General features: G+C 42.2%; 1 protein-coding gene across 2 annotated transcripts in view; it reads left to right on the plus strand.

Annotated features, from left to right (window-relative positions):
• CARD14 (caspase recruitment domain family member 14) overlaps positions 1–27135 on the plus strand; it is a 106274-nt gene that overhangs the window by 66215 nt on the left and 12924 nt on the right. For both annotated transcript variants that reach the window (XM_077251436.1, XM_077251435.1), the window contains exons 11-15: positions 2006–2085; positions 12162–12225; positions 16311–16497; positions 24535–24661; positions 25631–25868. In XM_077251436.1, coding sequence (XP_077107551.1) covers positions 2006–2085; positions 12162–12225; positions 16311–16497; positions 24535–24661; positions 25631–25868 — 696 coding nt within the window. The remainder of the gene's footprint in view (positions 1–2005; positions 2086–12161; positions 12226–16310; positions 16498–24534; positions 24662–25630; positions 25869–27135) is intronic.

The raw sequence follows: 27135 nt of genomic DNA on the forward strand, positions 1-27135 counted from the left end.
ATTAATACACTTCATTTTTAACCTTTTCTTTGCTAGCTTCAGTTTACTGTCTTTTTAAGCAAAAAATGCTACAGCCACATATTACATTAAAGTGTCTATAGTGAAATATAAAATACATTACATACAAAGCAATTTAATTTGTAGTGTTTCTCGGGATTGGGTATGGCTTTGGCGGCCTTTTTACCTTTTTTGGGAAAGCAAAAATAAAGTAATAGGGTATGGCTCCACGGTCCGGAGGGGCGGCGGTATCGCCGCAGCGGCGAAGCCGCTCGGCGCTAAGCCCCGCCCCCTTTCTGGGACGCGATCATGCTGGATGTGTACAGTACACATCCGGGATCATCGCACCACTCGCCATAGGGCCCTGTGATATGCCTTGCGGGGACGCTGCGTCCCCGCAAGGTGTACGGACATGCTGCGATCTGAAAAGACGCGCAGCATGTCCGGAGTCGCAGGGCCGCCGCGTGCGGGTTTCCACGCATAGTGGAGACGGGATTTCATTAAATCCCCTCCACTATGCTGGAACATCTGGACGCTGCTTGTTTGATGCTGCAGCGTCAAACAAGCAGCGTTTACTTACCGTGGAAACATACCCTAAGGGTATGTGTCCACGTTCAGGATTGCATCAGGATTTGGTCAGGATTTTTCATCAGTATTTGTAAGCCAAAACCAGGAGTGGAACAATTAGAGGAAAAGTATAATAGAAACATATGCTCCACTTCTGCATTTATCACCCACTCCTGGTTTTGGCTTACAAATACTAATGAAAAATCCTGACCAAATCCTGATGCAATCCGGAACGTGGACGCATACCCTAATTGAAAGTAAATACTAAATTAAGCACAATTGCTTTTACCTGCAATAGTTTGTTTCTGTATCAGGGAGATGTGAGTTTGTAAATTATCTACAGTAGATTGTAAGGCTGCATTCACAGATTGCAGCAGTAGTGCATATTATTCAAAGCATTCTAACTTTTTTTTATTTTTCTGTCGACATACCCTTAAGAGGTCTTTTAAAGTGTGAGCAATTCTGTAATTTTTGGGGTTTTTTTACGTCGTTCATTGCGGTAAAACTGACCAGGTAATATGATTCTTCAGGTCAGTACGATTATAGCAATACCCAAATACTACATTATTTCTTATTTTATTAACTAATATATTTAATATATTTTTTTGAGATCCTAAACTTTTTTATTTTTCTATTGACAAACCTGTTGGGAGGGCTTGTTTTTTGGGTGTCAAGCTGTCTGATTTTTTGGAATCATTTTGCTTCACGTATTTTTTGATTGTTTTTTGTTGGATTTTATTGGGTGAGCAGCATCAATCAAAAACTGTAATTCCTGCATTTCTTTTTATTGGAAAGCTTTTGGAGGGTATAATAATTTAATATTTTGATAGATCAGACTTTTGAGGATGTAACAGTACTAAATTATTTTTTTATTTCTTTATTTCTGAATTATTTTTTTTTTACTATTTTAAATCCAATTTTGGACTGCAGTATTTTGCAGTATATAATGAATTGTACAATATCCTATATAGTCCAGTCACGGGTCAAAACAGATTGCTGCAACAGTAGCCTTCAGTCAGATGCCAACCATTGCAGCCTAATGGCATCCCAACAACTTGCTCTGATTGCTGCTGTTAGCAGCCAGCACTCGCAATGTATGGAGTAGGCTCAGTGCCATAAACCGCTCCATACACTTACACCCAACAGGTGCTGTACATGTAGGGCATATTTTGGGAAGGAGTTAAAGTTTACATATGATTATAATTACAATTGAAATTAATTGCACAAGCAACGGGCAAATCTATTAATATTTGGAAGACGGGTCAAAAGTCCCTACTAATAAAAGTTGGTTGCAAGGGTGGACACATTCAGCTCCGCGTATCATAGTATGTAAGCAACTTTTATTATGTGCAAATATTAAAACTAAACTAATACGATTATAATGTCAAACAAATACCATAAAAGAATTGTTGCTGTTCTTTATTTCTTCCACTTACAACAGTTGTTCCAATGAACTTCCTGATCTTCTTGAGACAGAAAGAACAGTGGTAGACTTTGAATATGAAACCGAATACAAGAAAGGTAAACTGGATTGAAAATTTAAAGTGGTTAATTCACTTTGGGGTTTAAGTTGGTCACAAAAATACCCACTCACAAAATCATGACTTGGTACCAGTATTCAACTGTGTATTTACAGACGGAATTCTATCTCAAATTGCACCAAAAATGTGGACTAAATAACAAATCTACTTATTTTAGACATTTTTGTTATTTCTACCTTTTTGAATGTTTGTGCGATAGAGCTTTAGCTAAGATTTCCTTTTCCCAAGGATCAGAATTCAGTGCGGAAATCCACTTCACTCCACATCATACACCTACAGCTTTTCTTAACATGTCTTAGGCTACGTTCACATTTGCGTTGTGCGCCGCAGAGTCGGCGACGCAACGCACAACGCAAACAAAAACGCAGCAAAACGCACGCTAAAACGCTGCGTTTTGCGACGCATGCGTCCTTTTTGGCCGAAATTGGACGCAAAAAAAATGCAACTTGCTGCGTCCTGTGCGCCCTGACGCGTGCGCCGCAAAAAACGCATGTGTCAAAAAACGCATCACAACGCATGTCCATGCGCCCCCATGTTAAATATAGGGGCGCATGACGCATGCGGCGACGCAGCGGCGCCCGACGCTGCGTCGCACAACGCTAATGTGAACTTAGCCTTAATCTGTTACTTTTTTAATTTGTAGTAGTGGTAATCCAAAATTCCACCAAAATAAATATTTAAATTGTTTTCTGATTAGACTTTTTTTGCGAAACTTTTTCTCATTTAAAATAAAACTTTTCATGGTTCTGTGATCACACCCCAATATATTAGCAATTTCAAAAGTGCTGCATCCCTTTGTGAGACTTTTGACTTTTCAGGGTAGGCTAAATGTCTTTTTTGTTGCATTTTGCCTGATGAAAAAAGGGGCCTAATAATTCTGCAAATCTTGATAAAGGGTGTTGATATCTTTAGTCCTTACCCTCCCTCATTACACAAATACACATCATCTGATCTGCTACATCCAATACGTATCCAAGCATATACAGCTTCAAATTTGAAAATATACTTAAAAATGATGATGTGGTCAAAATACTCACTTGCCTAATAATTGTGCACACAGTGTACATAATACAGGTTTGTTCTATACATAGACACATATGGTCTAAACCTCTCCTGACAGATTATACCGAAATTATTATTTTAAAAGCTAGTCATCTTTCAAAATACATTTTTGGTCTTGTCGAATCAGAAGGAAAGGATCAGAAAGACAGGTGTGCACATAATTCATTACACAAATATGCACACAAATTCTCACATTTATACACATTATATATACTCATGTACAGTTATATGAAAAAGTTTGGGCACTGTAACAAAACAGTCTGGGATCGCCTTTGCTGGGGTCAAAGGTCATGTGGTTTGTGCATTGAATTCTGAGGCGACAGCAGGTTTCCAAGTTGACTGACCTCAGGTCAGGTTTATTAAAGTGAAAGCAAATACAGAAAACAAAACATAAAAATAAATCCTAGCCTGTCCGGCGCTAACTAAACAAATACGTTGCTATCTAACAACTGGGGGGGCTTCTCCCTCCCAACTAACATTACACAGATCATGAGCACAGCTCTCACTCACGTTTGTCTCACACAGACAGGCATTCTGTGTGCCCCAGGCTGATGCTGAAAACCCCCAGCTGGTCATCCTTTATTCCTACACTTATTAACCCCTGAGTATCCTGAAAATACTGAGCGGCCTAATTCACATAGGACAAGTACCTGGGCGAGATATACCTGCCCCCGACTACCAGACCGACATGACTCTTACATATCCTCCCCCCCACTCAGACCACTCAGGTCGAGCAAGAATACTCTCGAAACAGTGTACACGGGACAGGGCATCAGCGTTCCCCATCTGAACCCCGGGGCGGTGCTCCACCATGAAAGAGTAAGCCTGCAGGGCAAGGAACCACCGGGTTACCCGACTATTACGGTCCTTGTGGAGGTGCATCCACTTGAGAGGGGCATGGTCCGTGACCAGCCTAAACTTCCTACCTGTCAGGTAATATTTGAGGGAGTCGAGAGCCCATTTGATGGCTAGGCACTCTTTTTCAACCACGGCATACCTCTGCTCATGTACATTCAGTTTCCGACTGAGGTAGAGGACCGGATGTTCGACTCCGTCCCTTACCTGGGAAAGTACAGCTCCGACACCAGTATCAGAAGCATCAGTTTGCACCACAAACTCGCTGCTGAAATCAGGAGTCACTAGTATGGGCTGAGAGCACAAAGCCCGTTTCAGACTGTGGAAGGCCTCTTCAGCCGCTGAGGTCCATTTTACCATGACGGAATCCCTCCCTTTGGTAAGATCCGTCAAGGGGGTAGCCATGGTCGCAAAGTTGGGTATGAACCGGCGATAATAGCCGGCAATGCCCAGGAAAGCTTGAACTTGTTTCTTGTTCACTGGTTGCGGCCAGCCCTGAATGGCCTGTATTTTGTCGATCTGGGGTTTAACCACTCCTCTGCCAATCATGTAGCCCAAGTATCGGGCTTCTTCAAGGCCGATGTAACATTTCTTGGGATTCGCCGTTAAGCCTGCGTCTCTCAGGTCATCAATCACCGCCTGTATCTTCCGGAGGTGAGCTTCCCAGTCCGTGCTGTAAATTATGATGTCGTCTAGGTAGGCAGAAGCGTACTGCCTGTGGGGCCTCAAGACTCGATCCATCAATCTCTGGAACGTTGCTGGGGCTCCGTGAAGTCCAAACGGCATGTAGATATACTGGAACAGCCCTTCCGGTGTAGCAAATGCCATCTTCTCTCTGGCCGCCTCGGCCAGAGGGATTTGCCAGTACCCCTTTGTTCGATCCAGGGTCGTAATGTATCGGGCTTTACCAAGCCGGTTGATCAACTCATCGACCCGGGGCATAGGGTACGCATCAAATTTAGAAACCGCATTCAGTTTCCTAAAGTCATTGCAAAACCGTATAGAGCCATCCGGCTTAGGTATCAACACGATTGGACTTGACCAGGCGCTGTGCGACTCTTCAATGACTCCTAAGTCCAACATTGCCTTCACCTCCCGGGAGACGGCTTCACGGCGTGCTTCCGGAATCCGGTATGGCTTCACATGAACTGTGACACCAGGCTCTGTGACAATCTCATGTTTCACTAGCCTAGTCTGGCCAGGTTTTTCCGAGAAAAACTGTTGGTTCTGTAACAAAAACTGCTTAACCTCAGATTTTTGTCGTTCAGAGAGAATCTCGGCAATCTGCACCTCCGGTACGGTCGGTGAGCAAACTGGACGGGGCAGATCCGCTGTTAGGGCAGCGCGGTCTTTCCAGGGTTTTATCAGATTCACATGATAAATCTGTTCTGGTTTTCTCTTACCAGGCTGGTGCACTTTATAGTTCACTTCACCAACTCGTTCCACGACCTCAAAGGGGCCCTGCCATTTCGCCAGAAATTTACTATCCACCGTAGGGATTAGGATCAACACCCTATCCCCGGGTGCAAACGTACGGACCTTGGCGCCTCTATCATAACTTAGCCTCTGGGCTCCCTGGGCCTGTAACATATGTTCCCTAACAATGGGCATGACAGTAGCAATACGGTCCTGCATTTGCATTACATGGTCTATCACCGTTTTAAAGGGAGTGACTTGACCTTCCCAGGTTTCTTTTGCGACGTCCAACAGTCCACGGGGACGACGGGCGTATAATAGCTCGAAAGGCGAGAATCCTGTGGAAGACTGGGGAACTTCCCTAATGGCAAACAGCAAATAGGGTAACAAGTAATCCCAGTTCTTCCCATCTTTGTCTATCGCCTTCCGGAGCATCTGTTTTAAGGTTTTATTGAACCGCTCAACCAACCCATCTGTTTGAGGGTGATAGACAGATGTACGCAACGGATCTATTTGTAAGAGTCTGCAGAGCTCCTTCATTACCCTCGACATAAAGGGAGTCCCCTGGTTGGTGAGTATATGTTTTGGAATTCCTACCCGACTAAACACTTGCACCAATTCTTTGGCGATCGTTTTGGTAGCAGTGTTACGCAAAGGGATGGCTTCCGGGTAGCGAGTGGCATAGTCCATGATGACGAGGATATGTTGGTGCCCACGTGCGGACCGGGGAAGGGGCCCAACCAAATCCATCCCAATTCTCTCAAAAGGGACCCCAATGATAGGGAGGGGTACCAAAGGGCTACAGAACCGAGGTTTAGGTGCCGAGATTTGGCACTCTGGACAGGACTCACAATAGTTACGCACATCATTGTGTATTCCAGGCCACACAAAACAATGCGATATCCTTTCTATGTTTTTTTGTACCCCCAGATGTCCCCCCATTATATGTCCGTGGGCCAGGTCCAGTACCTTCCGCCGATAAGGTTTGGGTACCACTAACTGCTGCACAGTGTCTTCCCCTTTTTTTTCTACCTGGTAGAGTAAATCATTTTCAAGAACCATGTACGGGTATGCTAGCCTAGTGTCAGGTTCTACGGGTACACTATCTATCATTTTTACATTTTTCCTAGCCTGAGTCAGGGTAGGATCTTTCATTTGTTCGCTGTGGAAGTCATCCAACTGGACTCCCAAATCGGGCAGGCAGGGTGCTGGATGGCTGTCTGCCTCCGCCCCTCGCTGAGTTTCCTCAGTTTCCTCAGTTTCCTCCGTTTCCCCCGCCATAATGGAGAAGGGGTACTGAGGGTTAGTATCAATAACCTCCCCAGCAACATCTTCCTGTGGGGTCTCGTCTAGGAACTCGGGACCTCCAGATGGCATGGGGGAAGGTTCACAGCTACGGTGAAGGAGCAACTGATTCTCCCATAACTGCCAGAAATGGGGAAAATCCCTGCCCAGGATTATATCATGTAGCAATGTGGGAACGAGTCCCACTTTGTGTTGCACAGACCCATAGGGAGTGGAAATCGGTATGACCGCTGTTAGGTATGAGCAGGTGTCACCATGCACACACGTTACAGAAAATTTGTCAGACGAACCAGATGGAAGTGCCACCAGACTAGCTTTCACCAGAGTCACCACACTTCCAGAGTCTAGTAATGCCACAACATTTTTCCCACCAACCGATAATTCACACAGGTGTTTCGCTGTATCATTTTGACCCTCATTCACACTCACTAGCCGGGTCACCAAAGACATGCGTTTTTTAGAGTCTGTAACTTCGCACTGCATGGGTTCGGTGGTAACAGGACAGTTCGCAGAGACATGGCCCCTCTCATGGCAACGAAAACACCTAACAGGCCCCCTACTGAGACCACCATCCCATACTCTCGGTCTCGGAGTGCGAGCAGTCCCGGGTTCCTCCCCCACAGTTTTTGGCGATTTTCCTTCACCCGTAGTCGCTGGAACAGTCTTACCGGTTCCACGAGGAGAAGGCACAGACCGGGTGCTAGCGGTTTCGTCGGGAAGTCCTTCTGCCACTGAATAACGCTCGACCAACTCCACAAGTTGATCCGCTGTCGTGGGATTTCCTTGGCTTACCCACCTTTTCAGCGCTGGAGGTAGCACTCTCAGATACTTGTCCAGGACAACCCGCTGGATTATTTCTGGGGTTGTCAGTACCTCGGGTTGCAGCCATTTCTTTGTCAAGTAGATCAGGTCGAACATCTGAGACCGCGGCGGTTTATCTGGCTGGTATGTCCACTGATGTACCCTCTGTGCACGGACAGCAGTCGTTACACCTAGCCGGGCCAGGATCTCAACTTTCAGCTTCTCAAAGTCCTGAGCGACTTCCGGGTCCAAGTCATGGTAAGCTTTTTGGGCCTCGCCGGAGAGAAACGGAGCAATCAAATCGGCCCATCGTGCCTTCGGCCACTTTTCCCTCAACGCCGTCCGCTCAAATGTTGTCAGGTATGCTTCGACGTCATCTTCGGCAGTCAACTTTTGCCAGTACCGACTCACATGGATCCTTCTGGACTCTGCTTCCGGGTCTACCTCAGGCATGCTCACCAGGCGCTGCGCCACCTGTTGGAGAAGGTGGCGGTCTGCAGCCGTCATGTCCACTAATTCCTTCAGCTGTGCGGCCATCAAGCGATTAGCTTCATGCTGTGTGGCAGTGGCCTGCACTAGGGCTTTCACCACGTCTTCCATACTGTCGCCTGTGCCACGTGTTGCCCGCAATTCTCCACCACAATGCAACAAAACAGTCCGGGATCGCCTTTGCTGGGGTCAAAGGTCATGTGGTTTGTGCATTGAATTCTGAGGCGACAGCAGGTTTCCAAGTTGACTGACCTCAGGTCAGGTTTATTAAAGTGAAAGCAAATACAGAAAACAAAACATAAAAATAAATCCTAGCCTGTCCGGCGCTAACTAAACAAATACGTTGCTATCTAACAACTGGGGGGCTTCTCCCTCCCAGCTAACATTACACAGATCATGAGCACAGCTCTCACTCACGTTTGTCTCACACAGACAGGCATTCTGTGTGCCCCAGGCTGACGCTGAAAACCCCCAGCTGGTCATCCTTTATTCCTACACTTATTAACCCCTGAGTATCCTGAAAATACTGAGCGGCCTAATTCACATAGGACAAGTACCTGGGCGAGATATACCTGCCCACGACTACCAGACCGACATGACTCTTACAGCACCCCTATTAATCTTAAGCTTAATGTTTTATAAAAACTGTGTTTTTTTTTGCAACAGCTATTTCAGTTTCATATATCTAATAACTGTTGAACACAGTAATGTTTCTGCCTTGAAATGAGGTTTATTGTACTAACAGAAAATGTGCAATCTGCATTCAAACAAAATTTGACAGGTGCATTATGCAGTATGGGCACTTCACCAGAAAAGTGACATTAATATTTAGTAGATCCTCCTTTTGCAAAAATAACAGCCTCTAGTCACTTCCTGTAGCTTTTAATGAGTTCCTGGATCCTGGATGAAGGTATTTTTGACCATTCCTCTTTACAAAACAATTCCATTTCAATTAAGTTTGTTGGTCGCCGAGCATGGACAGCCCTCTTCAAATGATCCCACAGATGTTCAATGATATTCAGGTCTGGGGACTGGGATGGCCATTCCAGAACAGTGTAATTGTTCCTCTGCATGAATGCCTGAGTAGATTTGGAGCGGTGTTCATTGTCTTGCTGAAAGATCCATCCCCTGCGTAACTTCAACTTTGTCAATGATTCATGAACATTATTGTCAAGAATCTGCTGATACTGAGAGGAATCCAGGCATCCCTCAACGTTAACAAGATTCCCGATGCCGGCATTGGCCACACAGCCCCAAAGCATGATGGAACCTCCACCAAATTTTACTGTGGGTAGCAAGTGTTTTTCTTGGAATGCTGTGTTTTTTGCCGCCAGGCATAATGCCTTTTTGTATGACCAAACAACTCAATCTTGGTTTTATCAGTCCACAGGACCTTCTTCCAAAAAGAAATTGGCTTCTCCAAATGTGCTTTTGTATACCTCAGCCGACTCTGTTTGTGGCGTGCTTGCAGAAACGGCTTCTTTCACATCACTCTCCCACACAGCTTCTCCTTGTGCAAAGTGCGTTGTATAGTTGACCGATGCACAGTGACACCAAGTTGATGCTGCAGCTCTCTGGAGGTGGTCTGAGGATTGTCCTTGACTGATCTCACCAATCTTCTTCTCTGCCTTTCTGATGTTTTTCTTGGCCTGCCACTTCTGGCCTTAACAAGAACTGTACCTGTGTTCTTCCATTTCCTTACTATGTTCCTCACAGTGGAAATTGACAGGTTAAATCTCTGAGACAGCTTTTTGTATCCTTCCCCTGAACAACTATGTTGAATAATATTTGTTTTCAGATCATTTCACAGTTGTTTTGAGGAGCCCATGATGCCACTCTTCAGAGGAGATTCAAACAGGAGAACAACTTGCAAGTGGCCACTTTAAGTAGCTTTTCTCATGATTGCATACACCTGGCTATGAAGTTCAAAGCTCAATGAGGTTACAAAACCAAAAAAAGTGCTTTAGTAAGTCAGTTAAAAGTAGGAGTAGTAGGATAGGAGTATTTAAAACAAGAAAATGATAAGGGTGCCCATACTTATGCACCTGTCAAATTTTGTTTGAATGCAGATTGCACATTTTCTGTTAGTACAATAAATCTCATTTCAAGGCAGAAACATTACTGTTTCCAACAGTTATTAGATTTATGAAACTGAAATAGCTGTTGCAAAAAACAATTTTTATAAAACATTAAGCTTAAGATTAATAGGGGTGCCCAAACTTTTTCATATAACTGTATAATACACAAATATGTATATACATACATATATATATACATATTGTATATAAATAAATGTACATATATATGTGTGTGTTTATACTGTAATGATGCGGTAGCACCCGTACACAGTGAAGAGGCAGTGACCCACAAAGTTCCCACACAATGGTCCTTCTTCTGGGATTATGGTTTGGGGTGGCATAATGTATGGCAGTCTCTAGTCTTTATTCCAGGTACACTAACAGTTTGTGTTACATTGATTTGGTTATGGAACGGGTGAAGCAGTCATTTCTCCATAGTGTCTCATGAGCCGTTCTTCAGCATGACAACACAGGACACATGTTGCTAGTGCTACTTTGAGCAGCCTATTTGGCCTAAATGTGTTACCATGGCCCGCAGCGTTTCCAGACTTATCTTCCATTGAGCACACCTAGGAAATCATTTGGCAACAATTGCAATTTGTAGCTTGATGATTTTAAAGCCCAAGTGCATTAAGTGTGGCAGGACATTCCTCAGAGAACAATTAATAACCTCACTGATAGCAGCCAAGGTGCGTATATGCGTGCATTTCTGTGTGTGGTGGTCATAACAGATACTGATTAGTGATGAGCGAGTGTGCTCGTTACTCGGGTTTTCCGAGCATGCTCAGGTGGTCTCCGAGTATGTATGGTGTGCTCGGAGATTATGTTTGAGTTGCCACAGCTGCATGATTTTCGGCTGCTATTCAGCCTGAATACAGTCGCTCATCACTAATACTGATTAAATCTATTTATTTTACTCACTTATATGGCACCATGAATTCCACAGCGCTTTACAGACATTAACAACACTGTCCCCATTAGGGCTCACAATCTAAACTCCCTATTAGTATGTCTTTGCAGTGAGGGAGGAAAACGGAGAACCCAGAGGAAACCCATCCAAACACCAGGGAAGAACCTTCAATCTCCTTACAGATGTTGTCCTTGTTGGGAAATGAACCCAGACCCCAGTGCTGCAAAGCAACACTGCTAATAATAATAATTTAATTTCTATAGCGCCAACATATTCTGCAGCACTTTACATTACAATCTATGAACCACTAAGGCCTCTTTCACATTTCCGTCGGTACAGGGCCATCGCAAACCGTCGGCCCGACGTACCGACGGACGTTGTGCAAAATTGTGCACAACGTGGGCAGCGGATGCAGTTTTCCGACGCATCCGCTGCCCATTATGAAGTCCGGGAAGGAGGGGGCGGAGTTCCGGCCGCGCATGCGTGGTCGGAAATGGCGGATCTGACGGACGAAAAAACGTTCCCTTGAACGTTTTTTCATCACGACGGTCCGCAAAAACACAACGCATCCGTTGCAAGATGGATGCGACGTGTGGCCATCTGTCGCAATCCGTCTTCAATAAAAGTCTATGGCAAAAAAAACGCATCCTGCAGGCAACTTTTGCAGGATCCGTTTTTTTACCAAAACTACGGATTGCAACGGATGGCAAAAAACGGAAGTGTGAAAGAGGCCTAAGCTACCGTGCTGCCTTAAACCAAGATGTTTTGAAATTTTGTTTCTATTTTTTCAGCATTTGCTTATCAATAACATATATATCTATCTTGTAATTCTGGCAATTCAGATACACACATATGCTTATGTCTTAGAATCTTCTTGATCAGCAGGATAATGTAAATGCCCCCTACTATGCTCATTAATATTGATAGTGGCATTAGCCTACAAAGCCAAACTGGATTGTTAATTGCCTCCAAAAATGATGGAGAAGAATTTTTCACATATTACAGCTTTTATTTCATTCTACATACATTGACTATGTAGCTTGGCTGCTCCAGTACAAAGTGAATTAGCAAACATTAATTCAATTAGTACGTGGTAACTTGATTCAGGAAAAGTACAATAATCGTTATCTTTTATTGTAGGTCTTGAACTATTTTCACACTTGAATATAAGTAATAGAAGTTTGGATTTTGGTTACCTTGAAAGGTTTGTAATATTTTTATATATTTTTATATGCATGACGGTCTTGCACTCTTCAAAATAATTATGACAGTGATGAAGAATCTAAACTTCGGGACAGATGGACTAATTTGATTTAATTTTACAAACAATACAGTGAATAATAATGCCATGCACTTACTAAACCAGGTTGGTTTTACATCCTGTAGGAACAAATCTAAAACAAAAAGGCAAATGAGGAAATTTCCCTAAAATAATAAAGTTCAACATCAATTTTAGTTAACTTAATCTATATAATGAATTAGCAAAGGTCACAACAGTAACTCTGCGTAATGTATGTTTTTTTTACTGTGCAGCATTTGTCCAACATCCTACTTGCCGTTCTCTGATCGTTGGGGTTGCGAGACTCTGAACCCCGCCATTCAGCTTTTACCGATGGTGGCCTGTAATTCTCGGATGCTGCTGGAACACAGCAGCTCAGTTACAACTATAGTGGCTGCATAAGACAGATCCACCCCCTATTCATTTGAATAAGGGGTGGATCTGCAGTACCCAGCTGCTGCCACTATAAAAATGACAGAGCTGTTGAGTTCCAGTAACATCCGAGAACTTTGCTTCACCGCTGGCACTGGTAACAGCTGATCGGTGAGGTTGTCAGATGTCACACCACCACCAATGCTAAGGATAGGCAATCAATAAAAAATGAATGGCCAATCCTTTAATGAACTTTATTTTTTTTCCCCACTAGAGGACTTCACAATACAATGTACGATTGCTTATGTAATACCCAGTATACCAAAGCATTATTTCCTGTCAGTGATAAACCTACAGGCAATCTATTACACTGTGACATTGGTACAGCCTAAAAGAAGCAAAGCAGGGCATCAACAAGGCAAGAGAGGGAGCCTATTTGTTCTTGATGACTACCTAGATGGCCCAGACAGATTGACTGATATAAAAGTCTAACCACATGGTATCTGAGTTATGATCAGTCCTAGCTGTTGCAGCAGCATGTTAGCTCTACATTACTGCCAGTAACCATTGTCATCTTGTGCAAAGCTCCTATGTCAATCCTATCTACTGGGTGTCTTTTATCACTAGCTATTTCATACTGTTATTGAAGACTAACAACTGACCTTTATGCAAACATTAAATGGATAAATAATTCCATTGAGAATAAAACATCTGTTATATTTAGAGCAATCTAAAAACTTGGATTGGAAATCATGATAAAAACTGCACCTTATTATTATTATTATTATTATTATTTATTTATATAGCATCATTAATTCCATGGTGCTGTACATGAGACAGGGCTACATCAAAATACAAATATCACTTACAGTAAACAAACTAACAATGACAGACTGGTACAGATGGGAGAGGACCCTGCCCTTGCGGGCTTACATTCTACAGGATTATGGGGAAGGAGACAGTAGGTCGAGGGTTGCAGTAGCTCCGATGGTGTTGAGGTGGCCATGTGGCCATTACCAGTTGTAAGCTTCTTTGAAGAGTTGGGTTTTCAGGTTTCTTTTGAAGGATCCAAATGTGGTGGATAACCAGTCTTGTTGGGGCACAGAATTCCAGAGGATGGGGGATATTTGGGAGAAGTCTTGGAGGCGATTGGGTGAGGAGCGAATAAGCGTGGAGGAGAGAAGGGCCAGAGAGGTAGATCTGAGTTTCATCAGCATATAGATGGTACTGGAAGCCATAGGACCTTATGAGTTGTCCCTGGCCAAGTGTATAGATTGAGAAGAGTAAGGGCCCTAGGACAGAGCCTTGAGGGACACCAACAGAGAGGGGGCGATATGAAGAGGTAGTATGGGAGTAGGAAGCGCTAAATGTACAGTTGGTATAGTATGAGGAGATCCAAGATAGACCTTCACAGCATGTGTTAAATTCCCTGCCAGTTATGATATATTAGAATCAATTGCTACAATGTGAAATCATTTAAAGAAGGAGGGATTCCTGAGCTGTTAGAAAAAAAGACTAATAGAAAGTGTCACGGCGGTAACTCACATGCCTCCTCAGTGCCGCCTTACTCACCATGGTCACCGTGCAGCTTCTCCTTGTGTTAGGCCATCTCAGAGAGTTTTCCTTTTGCAGCACTTCTCAGCACTGCTACACCTGCAAGTCCTCTCCATTTGCTTTATGGAGGTATAGTCGGTCTGTGCAAGAATTTAACCCTGCTGTTTGACTAGGTTCCCAGGCCTATGTCATGGCAGCAGGGTCTATATTAGGCAGCTCCTCCACCACTCTCTGCTCGAAAGTTTGTTCCTAGCCTGCTTAGCATCTTGTTTATACATTTCTCTACATTCTGTCTCCCAATATTGACCTGGCCTGTTTACCCACTCTGTTTGACGTCTCCATCCCTGACTCTGGCTTTGTACTATGAGCAAATGCTGCCTGCTGACCTTAGACCATCTGACTACTCCTCTGACTTGACCTCTTGTACCTCGCACCCATGCCTCTGACCCTCCGGTCAGCTGCTGCAGTCCCAGGGACTGCCATGGAGTGGTACCTGGTGTCTACCGCCAGCCCAGGCTATCCTTACCATCAGAGGCCCTAGTGAAGACCTGGTAGACACTTATGTGAGAACATATAGTCCCTTAAAATAATCTTTTCATTAATGATCTCTAGAAAAAGAAAAAACAACAAAAACCTAGTGTAACAAACAGTTCACATTAATGAATCTATCAGATACAGAAATATCTAAAATCAGACCATGGATTACTACACATAATACAGTTGCTACTATAATAATATCCAGACATAATACCAACCTGTAAATACCTACAGAGGCCCTTACTAATATCCTAGACTGATTCTACATAACTGCGGAGATTGGCACCCTAAAAGGTATGAGATGTGGTGCTCCCACTCATCGGCGGCTGCCCCTGTCTAAACTGGCTGTCCCTGTTATACGCAGGCGGGAAAAGACAGGTGCATAAAAAGAGATGAAAAATAATATAAAAATACGTATGGAGTGTGACAGACTTTGTCTAAGGTAGATAAACGATAAAGGCGCAATAACCTAAAAAGAGAGTCCTTAGACAATTATGGAAATAATAGTTCCTCTCTAATAGGGAGATAATAGTGCCTGTCTTGTAGGTGTTTAGATATTTCTGTATCTGATAGATTGATTGCTAAGTGTTTGTTACACGGCGTTTTTCGTGGGTTTTTTAGGAATCATTAATAATAAAAAGATTATTTTAAGAGACTATATGTTCACACACATCGTTTTATTCCCTTGTTATATAAATCTATTTCCAAAAACTGGTAGATACTTCCCTCCAGGCTAAGTCAGGCCAGTGGCACAGTGGGTCCGTACCCACCAGCGTTACGGAATCAATTGGCACCTTCAGGATTTGCAACAAATCTGAGGATTCTCTTTAAAGTCGAAGATTTGTAAAGAATCATTTATTTCTAATTCCACTATATGTTTGTATGTTTTTTCTGAAAATACTGTAATTATACAGAATATGCCAGAAGTATTACTGAAATTTGATGTTTGCAAAGGTTTATACATACTTTTTTAATATAAATTTCACTTTGATTCTTCAAAGTTTGTAGTTTTTTTGAGAAGTATCGTTTCCCCTTGCGGATATTGACATGCTAAGCATGCCGAGATGAGGAGACTTAAAGCCGCAATGCTCCTCTGTGAAATATGCTAATTATGCAAATTGTCTCTTCAGAACTAGAACTCAGGTGCCAGCTATTGGAAGGTAGCAATCCTACAAGTCAATGTTGACCCTTTAACAAGCCTTGTCACATGACTTAGGATAATAGCCAAACCAGAATCTCAATCTGCAGACACTGTGTTTTGGGGTACTGCCCCTCGTCAGTGCAAAGCGGAGATCTGGTTTGGCTGTGTGAGAGGCGTCCAAACCAGATCTCCGCTTTGCACTGATGAGGTGCAGTACCCCAAACTGATTTCTCAGTTACAGAGATATGAACTGGCCATATAAAAGTGTTGCTGGATTTGTCTTTGAAAAAGTTACATGCTCATATAAATAGTTTGGGATGTGAATTAAAGCTCACCTATTCCATTTATTGTAAGAATATTTGTACTTATCTGTATAACAGCTATGGTGTTCTGCTCTTACATGCAGCCCTGTACGGAGGCGGTGCGCTCAGAGAATGTCCAGTCGAGTGACAACAATTGCTTTTCAGGGAGATGACCTGCTGAAACAAATAAGTATAATTGGAGGAAACAGAACAGGAATCTTTATCCATCAAGTTACCCGGAAATCAGCTGCTGATGAAATGTCACTAATACCAGGAGTCCAGATCATGGCGGTACGTTACATTATTTACTCTGGGGCAATGGAAATTCGCTTTGGAAAAAATTGTAATGAAAACATAAGTGTACCTTAATGGATGGCATAACAAAACAGCTGATTGAGCAGACATTTTATACCATTACTCCGCCGGTTACACTTCACTTTGCTACATTTCTAAATATTTTTTAATATACTATAGTAAAAAAGCTATTAAACCTAAAATTTCTTGGTCAAAAGAATATGTTTAGGGAGCCCTTACACAGATATAGCACAGCAACATTGAGGTAAGATGTTAGCTGTATTTTTTTTTCCAATCTTATCAATATTTGAGAAAATCAGATCAAACTCTGATCAGAGAGCGATTAGAGAAAATACGGTGCTGTGGCCCTAGCTTTTTATCAGGTCATATTCTACTATTGTTTTAAGGTCATTACATTTTTATTTTTCCTATCCTTAAAGGAGTTTTCCGATCCAAATCGATAAGTCTGCAGTTACTCTGTGTGACTGCAGACTTAGGAATCCCTCCAGCGCGCATTGTGCGCTGTGGGGATTTGCCGGCTTCTTACCTAGGCCTGGAGAGTATGTATGGGTTATGCAGGTGCATCTCACAAAAATTAGAATATCATCAAAAAGTTAATTTATTTCAGTTCTTCAATACAGAAAGTGAAACTCATATATTATATAGAGTCATTACAAACAGAGTGATCTATTTCAAGTGTTTATTTCTGTTAATGTTGATGATTATGGCTTACAATCAATGAAAACCCAATAGTCATTATCTCAGTAAATTAGAATAATTCATAACACCAGCTTGAAAAATGATTATAAAATCCGAAATGTTGGCCTACTGAAATGTATGTTCAGCAAATGCACTCAGTACTTGGTCGAGGCTCCTTTTGTATCAATTACTGCATCAATGCAATGTGGCATGGAGGCGATCAGCCTGTGGCACTGCTGAGGTGTTATGGAAGCCCAGGTTGCTTTGATAGCAGCCTTCAGCTCGTCTGCATTGTTGGGTCTGGTGTCTCTCATCTTCCTCTTCACAATACCCCATAGATTCTCTATGGGGTTAAGGTCAGGCAAGTTTGCTGGCCAATCAAGCACAATGATACTGTTATTTTTAACCCCTTTACCCCCAAGGGTGGTTTGCACGTTAATGACCGGGCCAATTTTTGCAATTCTGACCACTGTCCCTTTATGAGATTATAACTCTGGAACGCTTCAACGGATCCCGGTGATTCTGACAATGTTTTCTCATGACATATTGTACTTAATGATAGTGGTAAAATTTCTTTGATATGACTTGTGTTTATTTGTGAAAAAAATACAGAATTTGGTAAAAATTTAGAAAATTTCACAATTTTTAAACTTTGAATTTTGATGCCCTTAAATCACACAGAGAGGTCACACAAAATACTTAATAAGTAACATTTCCCACATGTCTACATTACATCAGCACAATTTTGGAACCAAATTTTTTTTTTGTTAGGGAGCTATAAAAGTTAAAAGTTGACCAGCGATTTCTCATTTTTACAAGACCATTTTTTTAGGGACCACATCACATTTGAAGTCACTTTGAGGGGGTCTATATGACAGAAAATACCCAAAAGTGACACCATTCTAAAAAATTCACCCCTCAAGGTGTGCAAACCCACATTCAAGAGGTTTATTAACCCTTCTGGTGCTTCACAGGAATTTTTGGAATGTTTAAAAAAAATGAACATTTAACTTTTTTTCACAAAAAAATTACTTCAGATCCAACTTTTTTTTTCCCAAAGGTATCAGGAGAAAATGGACCCCAAAAGTTGTTGTGCAATTTGTCCTGAGTACGCCGATACCCCATATTTGGGGGTAAATTACTGTTTGGGCACATGGCAGAGCTCGGAAGGGAAGGAGCGCCGTTTAACTTTTCAATGCAAAATTGGCTGGAATTGAGATCGGACGCCATGTCGCGTTTGGAGAGCCACTGATGTGCCTAAACAGTGGAAACCCCCACAAATGACACCATTTTGGAAACTAGACCCCCCAAGGAACTTATTCATCTAGGGATGCAGTGATCATATTGACACCATGAGTGTGTCACAGAATTTTATACCATTGGGGAGCCATGCGGAGAGACTCAGGAGGAACGAAGCGCTATTTGACTATTCAAGTGAATGGGTCTGTGCACGTCAGTATGTTTCCACGGACCGTGTGTCCGTGGGCAAAACACGCTGACATGTCCATTTTTTTATGTCAGCGCGGGCCACCAAACATCCAGCACACGTGCATATGCATAACACACATGGATGTCATGCATGTGACACGCATCGGCGCCGGGGAAGAAGCATTACAGAAAATGCCCTGCTTGTGCCGATCGCCGGCAGAGCAGGGAAGAATGATGAGAGCCATGTTCAGCACCCGGTACCGGGGAACAGTGCTTACTGTAACGCTTCTTCCCTGGCGCTCATCCTTGTGCTACTGATGCAGCACACAGATGCCACACGTGTGCCGCAAGTATTACACACACGAACACTGACATCTCCGGTACCGGAAATATGAGGATGTGTAAAAGAGGCGTTATAGTGGGGTTTTATGTTACATAAAAGATGCTTTTTATTTCAAAAAATAGTTTTTGCATCACCATATTTTGAGAGCTATAATTTTTCCATATTTTGGTCCACAGAGTCATGTGAGGTCTTGTTTTTTGCGGGACGAGTTGACGTTTTTATTGGTACCATTTTCGGGCACATGACATTTTTTAAACGCTTTTTGTTCTGATTTTTGGGAGGCAGAATGAACAAAAACCAGTAAATCATGAATTTCTTTTGAGGGGGCTTTATACCGTTCTGCGTGTGGTAAAATTGATAAAGCAGTTTTATTTTTCGGGTTAGTACAATTACAGTGATATCTTGTTTATATCTTTCTTCATGTTTTGGCTCTTTTATGCAATAAAAACTATTTTATATAATAAATAATTATTTTTCATCGCTTTATTCTGAGAGCGATAACATTTTTATTTTTCTGCTGATGGAGCTGTATTGCAGCTTGTTTTTTGCGGGATAAGATGACTTTTTCAGCGGTACCATGATTATTTATATCCATCTTTTGATCACGTGTTATTCCACTTTTTGTTAGGCAGTATGATGATAAAGCATTGTTTTTTTGCCTTGTTTTTTTTTTTTATGGTGTTCAGTAAAGGGGTTAACTAGTGGGACAGTTTTATAGGGCGGGTCGTTGCGGATGTGGGGATACCAAATATGTGTACTTTTATTGTTTAGATTTTTTTTATTTAAATATTTATTTAGTGATAGAATAAATATAAATTTTTTTAATTATTTTTTTATTATTTTTTAAAATATTTTTACAATTATTTAAAACAATTTTTTTAAATTCATTCTTATTTTCACACTGTCTCCCACTATAGGACAATCATTTTTGCAGACTGATCGCTTCTATAGCATGCGGATCTGCATGCGGATCTGCATGCTATAGAAGCTGTCAGCGCTGCACATTTTGCACACTGACCTTTGGCTTAGAGACTTCCTGAGATGCACTGCACATGACAGGAAGTCTCTCAGCTCTGGACACCCAGATGTCATCATGACGACATCGGGTGTCCATGGCAGCGATCGGGACCCCGCGGCATGCCCTTTGCCGGCTCCGGAACGCTGCGATCGTGTTTGATTGCAGTGTTCCAGGGGTTAAAGTGCCAAGAGCGGTCCGCTCCCAGCACTTAGCGCCGGGTGTCAGCTGTGAGAATCAGCTGACACCCGGCCCCGATCGGCCCCACACCACTCGTGTGCGCGGGCCAATCGGCTACGACATACTATCCCGTCCATGGTCAGACGGGCCCAGCCCACATGGACGGGATAGTACGTCAGATGTCAGAAAGGGGATAAAACCCGGTATTGGTACTTTTGGTAGTGTGGACAGGTGCCAAGTCCTGCTTGTGAATTAAATTTCCATCTCCAAAAAGCTTGTTGGCAGAGGGAAGCATGAAGTAACATAGTAACATAGTAACATAGTTATTAAGGTTGAAGGAAGACTTTAAGTCCATCTAGTTCAACCCATAGCCTAACATACCCTAACATGTTGATCCAGGGGAAGGCAAAAAAAACCCATGCGGTAAGAGTAAGCTCCACCATGGGGAAAAAAATTCCTTCCCGACCCCACATACGGCAATCAGACTAGTTCCCTGGATCAACGCCCTATCAAAGAATCTAATATATATACCCTGTAACATTATACTTTTCCAGGAAGGTATCCAGTCCCCTCTTAAATTTAAGTAATGACTCACTCATTACAACATCATAAGGCAGAGAGTTCCATAGTCTCACTGCTCTTACAGTAAAGAATCCACATCTGTTATTATGCTTAAACCTTTTTTCCTCCAGTCGTAGAGAATGCTCCCTTGTCCCTGTCTCAGGTCTATGATTAAAAAGATCATCAGAAAGGTCTTTGTACTGTCCCCTCATATATTTATACATTAACATAAGATCACCCCTTAGCTTCCGTTTTTCCAAACTAAATAGCCCCAAGTGTAATAACCTATCTTGGTATTGCAGACCCCCCAGTCCTCTAATAACCTTGGTCGCTCTTCTCTTCACCTGCTCTAGTTCAGCTATGTCTTTCTTATACACCGGAGACCAGAACTGTGCACAGTATTCTAAGTGTGGTCGAACTAGTGACTTGTATAGAGGTAAAATTATGTTCTCCTCATGAGCATCTATTCCTCTTTTAATGCATCCCATTATTTTATTTGCCTTTGTAGCAGCTGCCTGACACTGGCCACTGAATATGAGTTTGTCATCCACCCATACACCCAGGTCTTTTTCATTGACGGTTTTGCCCAGAGTTTTAGAATTAAGCACATAGTTATACATTTTATTACTTCTACCCAAGTGCATGACCTTACATTTATCCCCATTAAAGCTCATTTGCCATTTATCAGCCCAAGCTTCTAGTTTACATAAATCATCCTGTGATATAAAATTGTCCTCCTCTGTATTGATTACCCTGCAGAGTTTAGTGTCCTCTGCAAATATTGAAATTCTACTCTGAATGCCCCCTACAAGGTCATTAATAAATATGTTAAAAAGAAGAGGGCCTAATACTGACCCCTGTGGTACCCCACTGCTAACCGCGACCCAGTCCGAGTGTGCTCCATTAATAACCACCCTTTGTTTCCTATCCCTGAGCCAGCTCTCAATCCACTTACACATATTTTCCCCCTATCCTCATTATTCTCATTTTATGTAACAACCTTTTGTGTGGCACCGTATCAAAAGCTTTTGAAAAGTCCATATACACTACATCCACTGGGCTCCCTTGGTCCAATCCGGAACTTACCTCTTCATAGAAGCTGATCAAATTAGTCTGACATGAACGGTCCCTAGTAAACCCGTGCTGATACTGGGTCATGAGGTTATTCCTCTTCAGATACTCCAGTATAGCATCCCTTAGAATGCCCTCCAGGATTTTACCCACAGTAGAGGTTAAACTTACTGGCCTATAATTTCCGAGTTCAGTTTTTGTCCCCTTTTTGAATATTGGCACCACATTTGCTATACGCCAGTCCTGTGGTACAGACCCTGTTATTATGGAGTCTTTAAAGATTAAAAATAATGGTCTATCAATGACTGTACTTAATTCCTGCAGTACTCGAGGGTGTATCCCATCCGGGCCCGGAGATTTGTCAATTTTAGTGATTTTTAGACGCCGCCGTACTTCCTGCTGGGTTAAGCAGGTAACCTTTAATTGGGAATTGTTATCACTAGTCATATTGGCTGCCATGGGATTTTCTTTTGTAAATACTGATGAAAAAAAGTCATTTAGCATATTGGCTTTTTCCTCATCCTCATCCACCATTTCACCCAGACTATTTTTAAGGGGGCCAACACTATCATTTTTTAGTTTCTTACTATTTATGTAGTTAAAGAATATTTTGGGGTTATTTTTGCTCTCTCTGGCAATGAGTCTCTCTGTCTCAATCTTTGCTACCTTGATTTGCTTTTTACAGAATTTATTTAATTTTCTATATTTATTTAATGCCTCATCACTACCTACTTCCTTTAATTCTCTAAATGCTTTCTTTTTGTCACTTATTGCGCCCCTTACAGCTCTACTTAGCCATATTGGTTTCCTCCTATTTCTAGTATGTTTATTCCCATACGGTATATACTGTGCACAGGTCCTATCCAGGATGCTAATAAACGTCTCCCATTTTCTTTGTGTATTTTTATGCCTCAGGATATCGTCCCAGTTAATTGCACCAAGATCCTCTCTCATCCGTTGGAAATTTGCCTTCCTGAAGTTCAGTGTCCTTGTCACCCCTCTACTACACATCTTATTAAAGGAGACATGAAAACTTATTATTTTGTGATCACTATTCCCCAAGTGACCCCCAACCCTTATATTTGATATGCGGTCTGGCCTGTTGGTTAATATTAGGTCTAGCAGTGCCCCCCTCCTTGTTGGGTCCTGAACCAGTTGTGAAAGGTAATTGTCTCTCATAGTTGTCAAAAACCGATTACCTTTACTGGAACTGCAGGTTTCTGTTCCCCAATCTATTTCAGAGTAGTTGAAGTCCCCCATAATAATGACTTCTCCTTGAGTCGCAGCTTCATCTATTTGCTTTACGAGGATATTCTCCATTGCTTCCATTATTTTTGGAGATTTATAACAATCCCCTATCAGTAATTTATTATTTTTCCCCCTCCCCTTATCTCCACCCACAGGGACTCTACATTCTCATTAGATTCACCTATATTATCACGCAGGATGGGTTTTAAGGTCGATTTTACATATAGACACACCCCACCCCCTCGCTTATCTGTACGGTCATTTCTGAAAAGGCTATAGCCCTGCAAGTTAACAGCCCAGTCATGGCTCTCATCCAGCCACGTCTCAGATATCCTCACCATGTCATAATTATGCTCCAACAACATTAGTTCTAATTCGTCCATTTTGTTGGCGAGGCTTCTGGCATTAGTATACATGCACTTGATGTTCCTCTCTGTACCTCTATTCTTTCTTAAATTACTAACTGTTCTAACCCCACCCCCCATGCCACCGCCACCCCCAACTTCCTTATTTGTGCCCAGGTCTCTATCTGCACCATCTTCCCCTCCTATAAAATGAATACCCTCCCCCCCAATCCCTAGTTTAAACACTCCTCCAACCTTCTAGCCATTTTCTCCCCCAAATTTTGCTCTAAAATTTCCTGGTAGATGGCTGCACTGACTTTGGTCTTGATAAAACACAGTGGACCTACACCAGCAGATGACATGGCTCCCCAAATCATCACTGATTGTGGAAACTTGACACTAGACCTTGGAAGTCAAGGTCCAAGAGTCTGGATGAAGAGTGGAGAGACAGACAATCCAAGCTGCCTGAGATCTATTACATCATCAAATAATTAAAGGGAATCGGTCACTAGATACTCGCTACCTAATCTAAGAACAGCAGAATGTAGCGGAACAGACTTTAATTCAAGAGATCTCTCACTTACTGGGCTGCTTGCTGTAGCTTTGATAAATCACTGTTGTATCAGTAGCAGATTATCACTATAGGAATAGTAAATTTGCTGCAATGTAGTTCTCCCTATTTAAAAGCTCTGTAGAACTCTGCCCGCAACGCTGATTGGCAGCTTTCTGCCTATGCACAGTGTATATTGTAAGCTGCCACTCAGTAGTGTGGGCGAGGGGATTATACAGAGCTCAGTATTCAGAGAACTGGTAGATCTGCAGCAGATAAAATAGTTTTTAATCAAAGCTGATTATACTGGTAATATATCGGTGGAATCAGGGTCTCTTCCCCTGCCCCTGCTCTCAGATAGGGTAGGAAATACCTTGTCAGAAAATATTCCCTTTAAGAAAATGTAACCAGTGCCACATAGGGATGCCAACTTATTGTCAATATGCAGGTTGCCAAATCGATAGCTAAATTGTCAAAGAAACCAAAGTCAGCTATAACATAGGAAGAATTAAGTGTACGCATTTTATATATAGAAGCCTGCATACATTTTTAAATATTAATGTCTAAATTTAATTTGTATCATTTCGAAATGCAGGTAGATTTTGATGTTATGAACCCTGCTTATAAGGTAGACCTAGAAGGCATGACCTTTGAAGATGCCCACTGCACCCTCAATAGGGTGAATGGTTTCTGCAGCCTTTCTGTCCGATGCAACATGGACGGTAAGAGGACATGTTTAGTATTGTAGATTATATTGGAGCCTTGCAATTGCACTTTCACACATAACATTTTATTTTACATCATGTTCTGACCTGTAGTCAGATCGATAGTACAGTTTCCATTACAGTTTTAGAGTATAGGGCAAATAGACTCCTAATAAAATAGGTCATAAACTGTGATGATATTGTTATCTATAAGCATGGTAAAAGATGAATACATTGCTTTTCCAAATGAGATATATGCAGTTTCATTCTGTTTTGTAAACTTAGGAATAACTTACAATATTTTTAGACAAATATACCTTTATACAAAGCAGTTCTTCTCTAAAAGCAAATCGACCCTGCAGCTGAATTATGTGTGCACCACCTAAGGCTAAGCTCACATGTTCAGTAATCATCTGTTCGAAACCTATCCAGCAGCAATGTTTTATCTTTGCAGGACAAAAAAGTTGTGTAGACACAGTTTTTCAGTCCAGATAAAAAAAAAATTATTGCAACTGGATCTGGTTTTTTTACAATTAAAGTCTATGGAAAACCAATCCATTAAATAGTCATCCGTTTTTCTTCTATTTGAAACGGATTCATATTTTTGCCAACAGATGACTTCCGGACATATGAACTGTCAGGTAATCATCCATTCGAAACTGATCCAGAAAACCAAAAACAGATCCATTTCACGGAAGTAAAACAGATGACTATTTAAAAAAAAATCCGTTTTCCATAGACTGCAGTGTTTAAAAAGAAACAGATCCAGTTGCAATCAGTTTTTTTTAGCCGGACAAAAAAGTTGTGTCTGCACCACTTTTTTGTTCTGCAAAGATATCTGAATTGCCAATAGCTCTCTAAAACAGGAATGCTGGGACACAAGCTGAACACCATACAGAGATGTTCACTTAACAAGATAAAACTAGACATATCCTAATTTGTATCTTAAAATATATATATATTTAGTTCTTTTTTTTCTGATTTCAGATTATCGAAAACTATTGAATAACAGAGAGAATGGCTTATTAACCTCTGGTGACTCATTTTATGTCCATGTAAACCTTTCAATGCCTGCACGTGTTGAGGGTGGCCTGCAAGTAAAATGTGGAGAAATTTTACACATCACAGATACCATGTACAAAAATCGTTGCCAGTGGTTTGCTCACAGAGTCAACGCTTACAATATGAAGGATGGAGAATCGGGGATTATTCCCAACTATCGCCAGTAAGTATACCCGTTTTGTTTGCTTCATAAGAGAGATTATAACTAGGGTTGAGCGAAACGGATCGTTCATTTTCAAAAGTCGCCGACTTTTGGCAAAGTCGGGTTTCGTGAAACCCGACCCGACTCCAGCGTGGGATCGGCCACGTGGTCGGCGATCTTGGCGCCAAAGTCGCGTTTTGTATGACGCCTTCCCCGCCATTTTTTCAGCCAATTAAGGAGTGTGGGCAGCGTGATGACATAGGTTCCGGCCTGGTTCCACAAAACCCAACTCGATCCTAAAAAAGCAAAAGTCGCTCAACCCTAATTATAACATTTTGGGAAAAAAAAATATTTTCCATTTTATAATAAATTATTTTGATGGCTCACCTGCTGAAGTGGATTTGCTAAGCAGGAGGTCTCATTGACAGGCTTGAACCATAGAAGTTGGTTCAGCAAAATACAGCAGAGTTGTATAAGCCAGATGGCACGGAACAGCATAGCTGGATTAGTAAGTTAACACCTGGATCGGTGTGGAATACACTTTACAGCACATACTGTAGAATAGCAGAGCTGTGTATGCTGGATGGCTAGAGGGTCAATGGAGCTGGAAATCTGGATGGCACGTGGTAAAGAGGAGCTGAATGTGCAGTTGTCTTGATACTGCAGATTCAAGTATGCAGATTGGAAACTTGCAACAACAGAGCTGAGAATGCAGGAAGGCACCTTGGTATAGCAGAACCAAGTGTGGAAACTAGCACTTGGAGCAGCAGAGCTGTATATGCAGACAGACACCATGATACAGAGCTGAGTGTGCAGAATAGTAAAGAAAAGATTGTCAAAAGGCACAATTTTGAGGATGTGTACCAGACCATCCATATGACGAAGCTGGGTTAAAGAAGTCGGTAGGAGTCCTGGCATGAGGTAGCTAGCATTCACTGAATTACCTGAATACTTAAGTGGCATGCAGCTGGCTGAGCCTGCCTTAAAAGGTGAGTAATATTAGAGATGAGCACCAGGTTTCCAAAGTAATGCAGCATACGCAAGAGCAAAGGAAATCGACGGCTAGGAAAGGAAAACATGGAGCCTGACTCGAGCCAGAACAGTTGAGCAACAATATGTATGGGGCCTTCCAAATCTCCCACAACAAACGGTGTTGGGGAAGAAAGATCAGTCAACCTCCAGAGGTGTCTAGCAGTGGCTTATCCCTCACCCTGTTGAGAACATACTGAAAGGTTCCCTTTAATTAAAGCACAAGTGTCCAGTGGGTGGTTTTGAGCCCGCAAGTGCT

Source organism: Ranitomeya variabilis, chromosome 4, assembly GCF_051348905.1.
Source record: "Ranitomeya variabilis isolate aRanVar5 chromosome 4, aRanVar5.hap1, whole genome shotgun sequence".
Classification (NCBI taxonomy): domain Eukaryota; kingdom Metazoa; phylum Chordata; class Amphibia; order Anura; family Dendrobatidae; genus Ranitomeya; species Ranitomeya variabilis.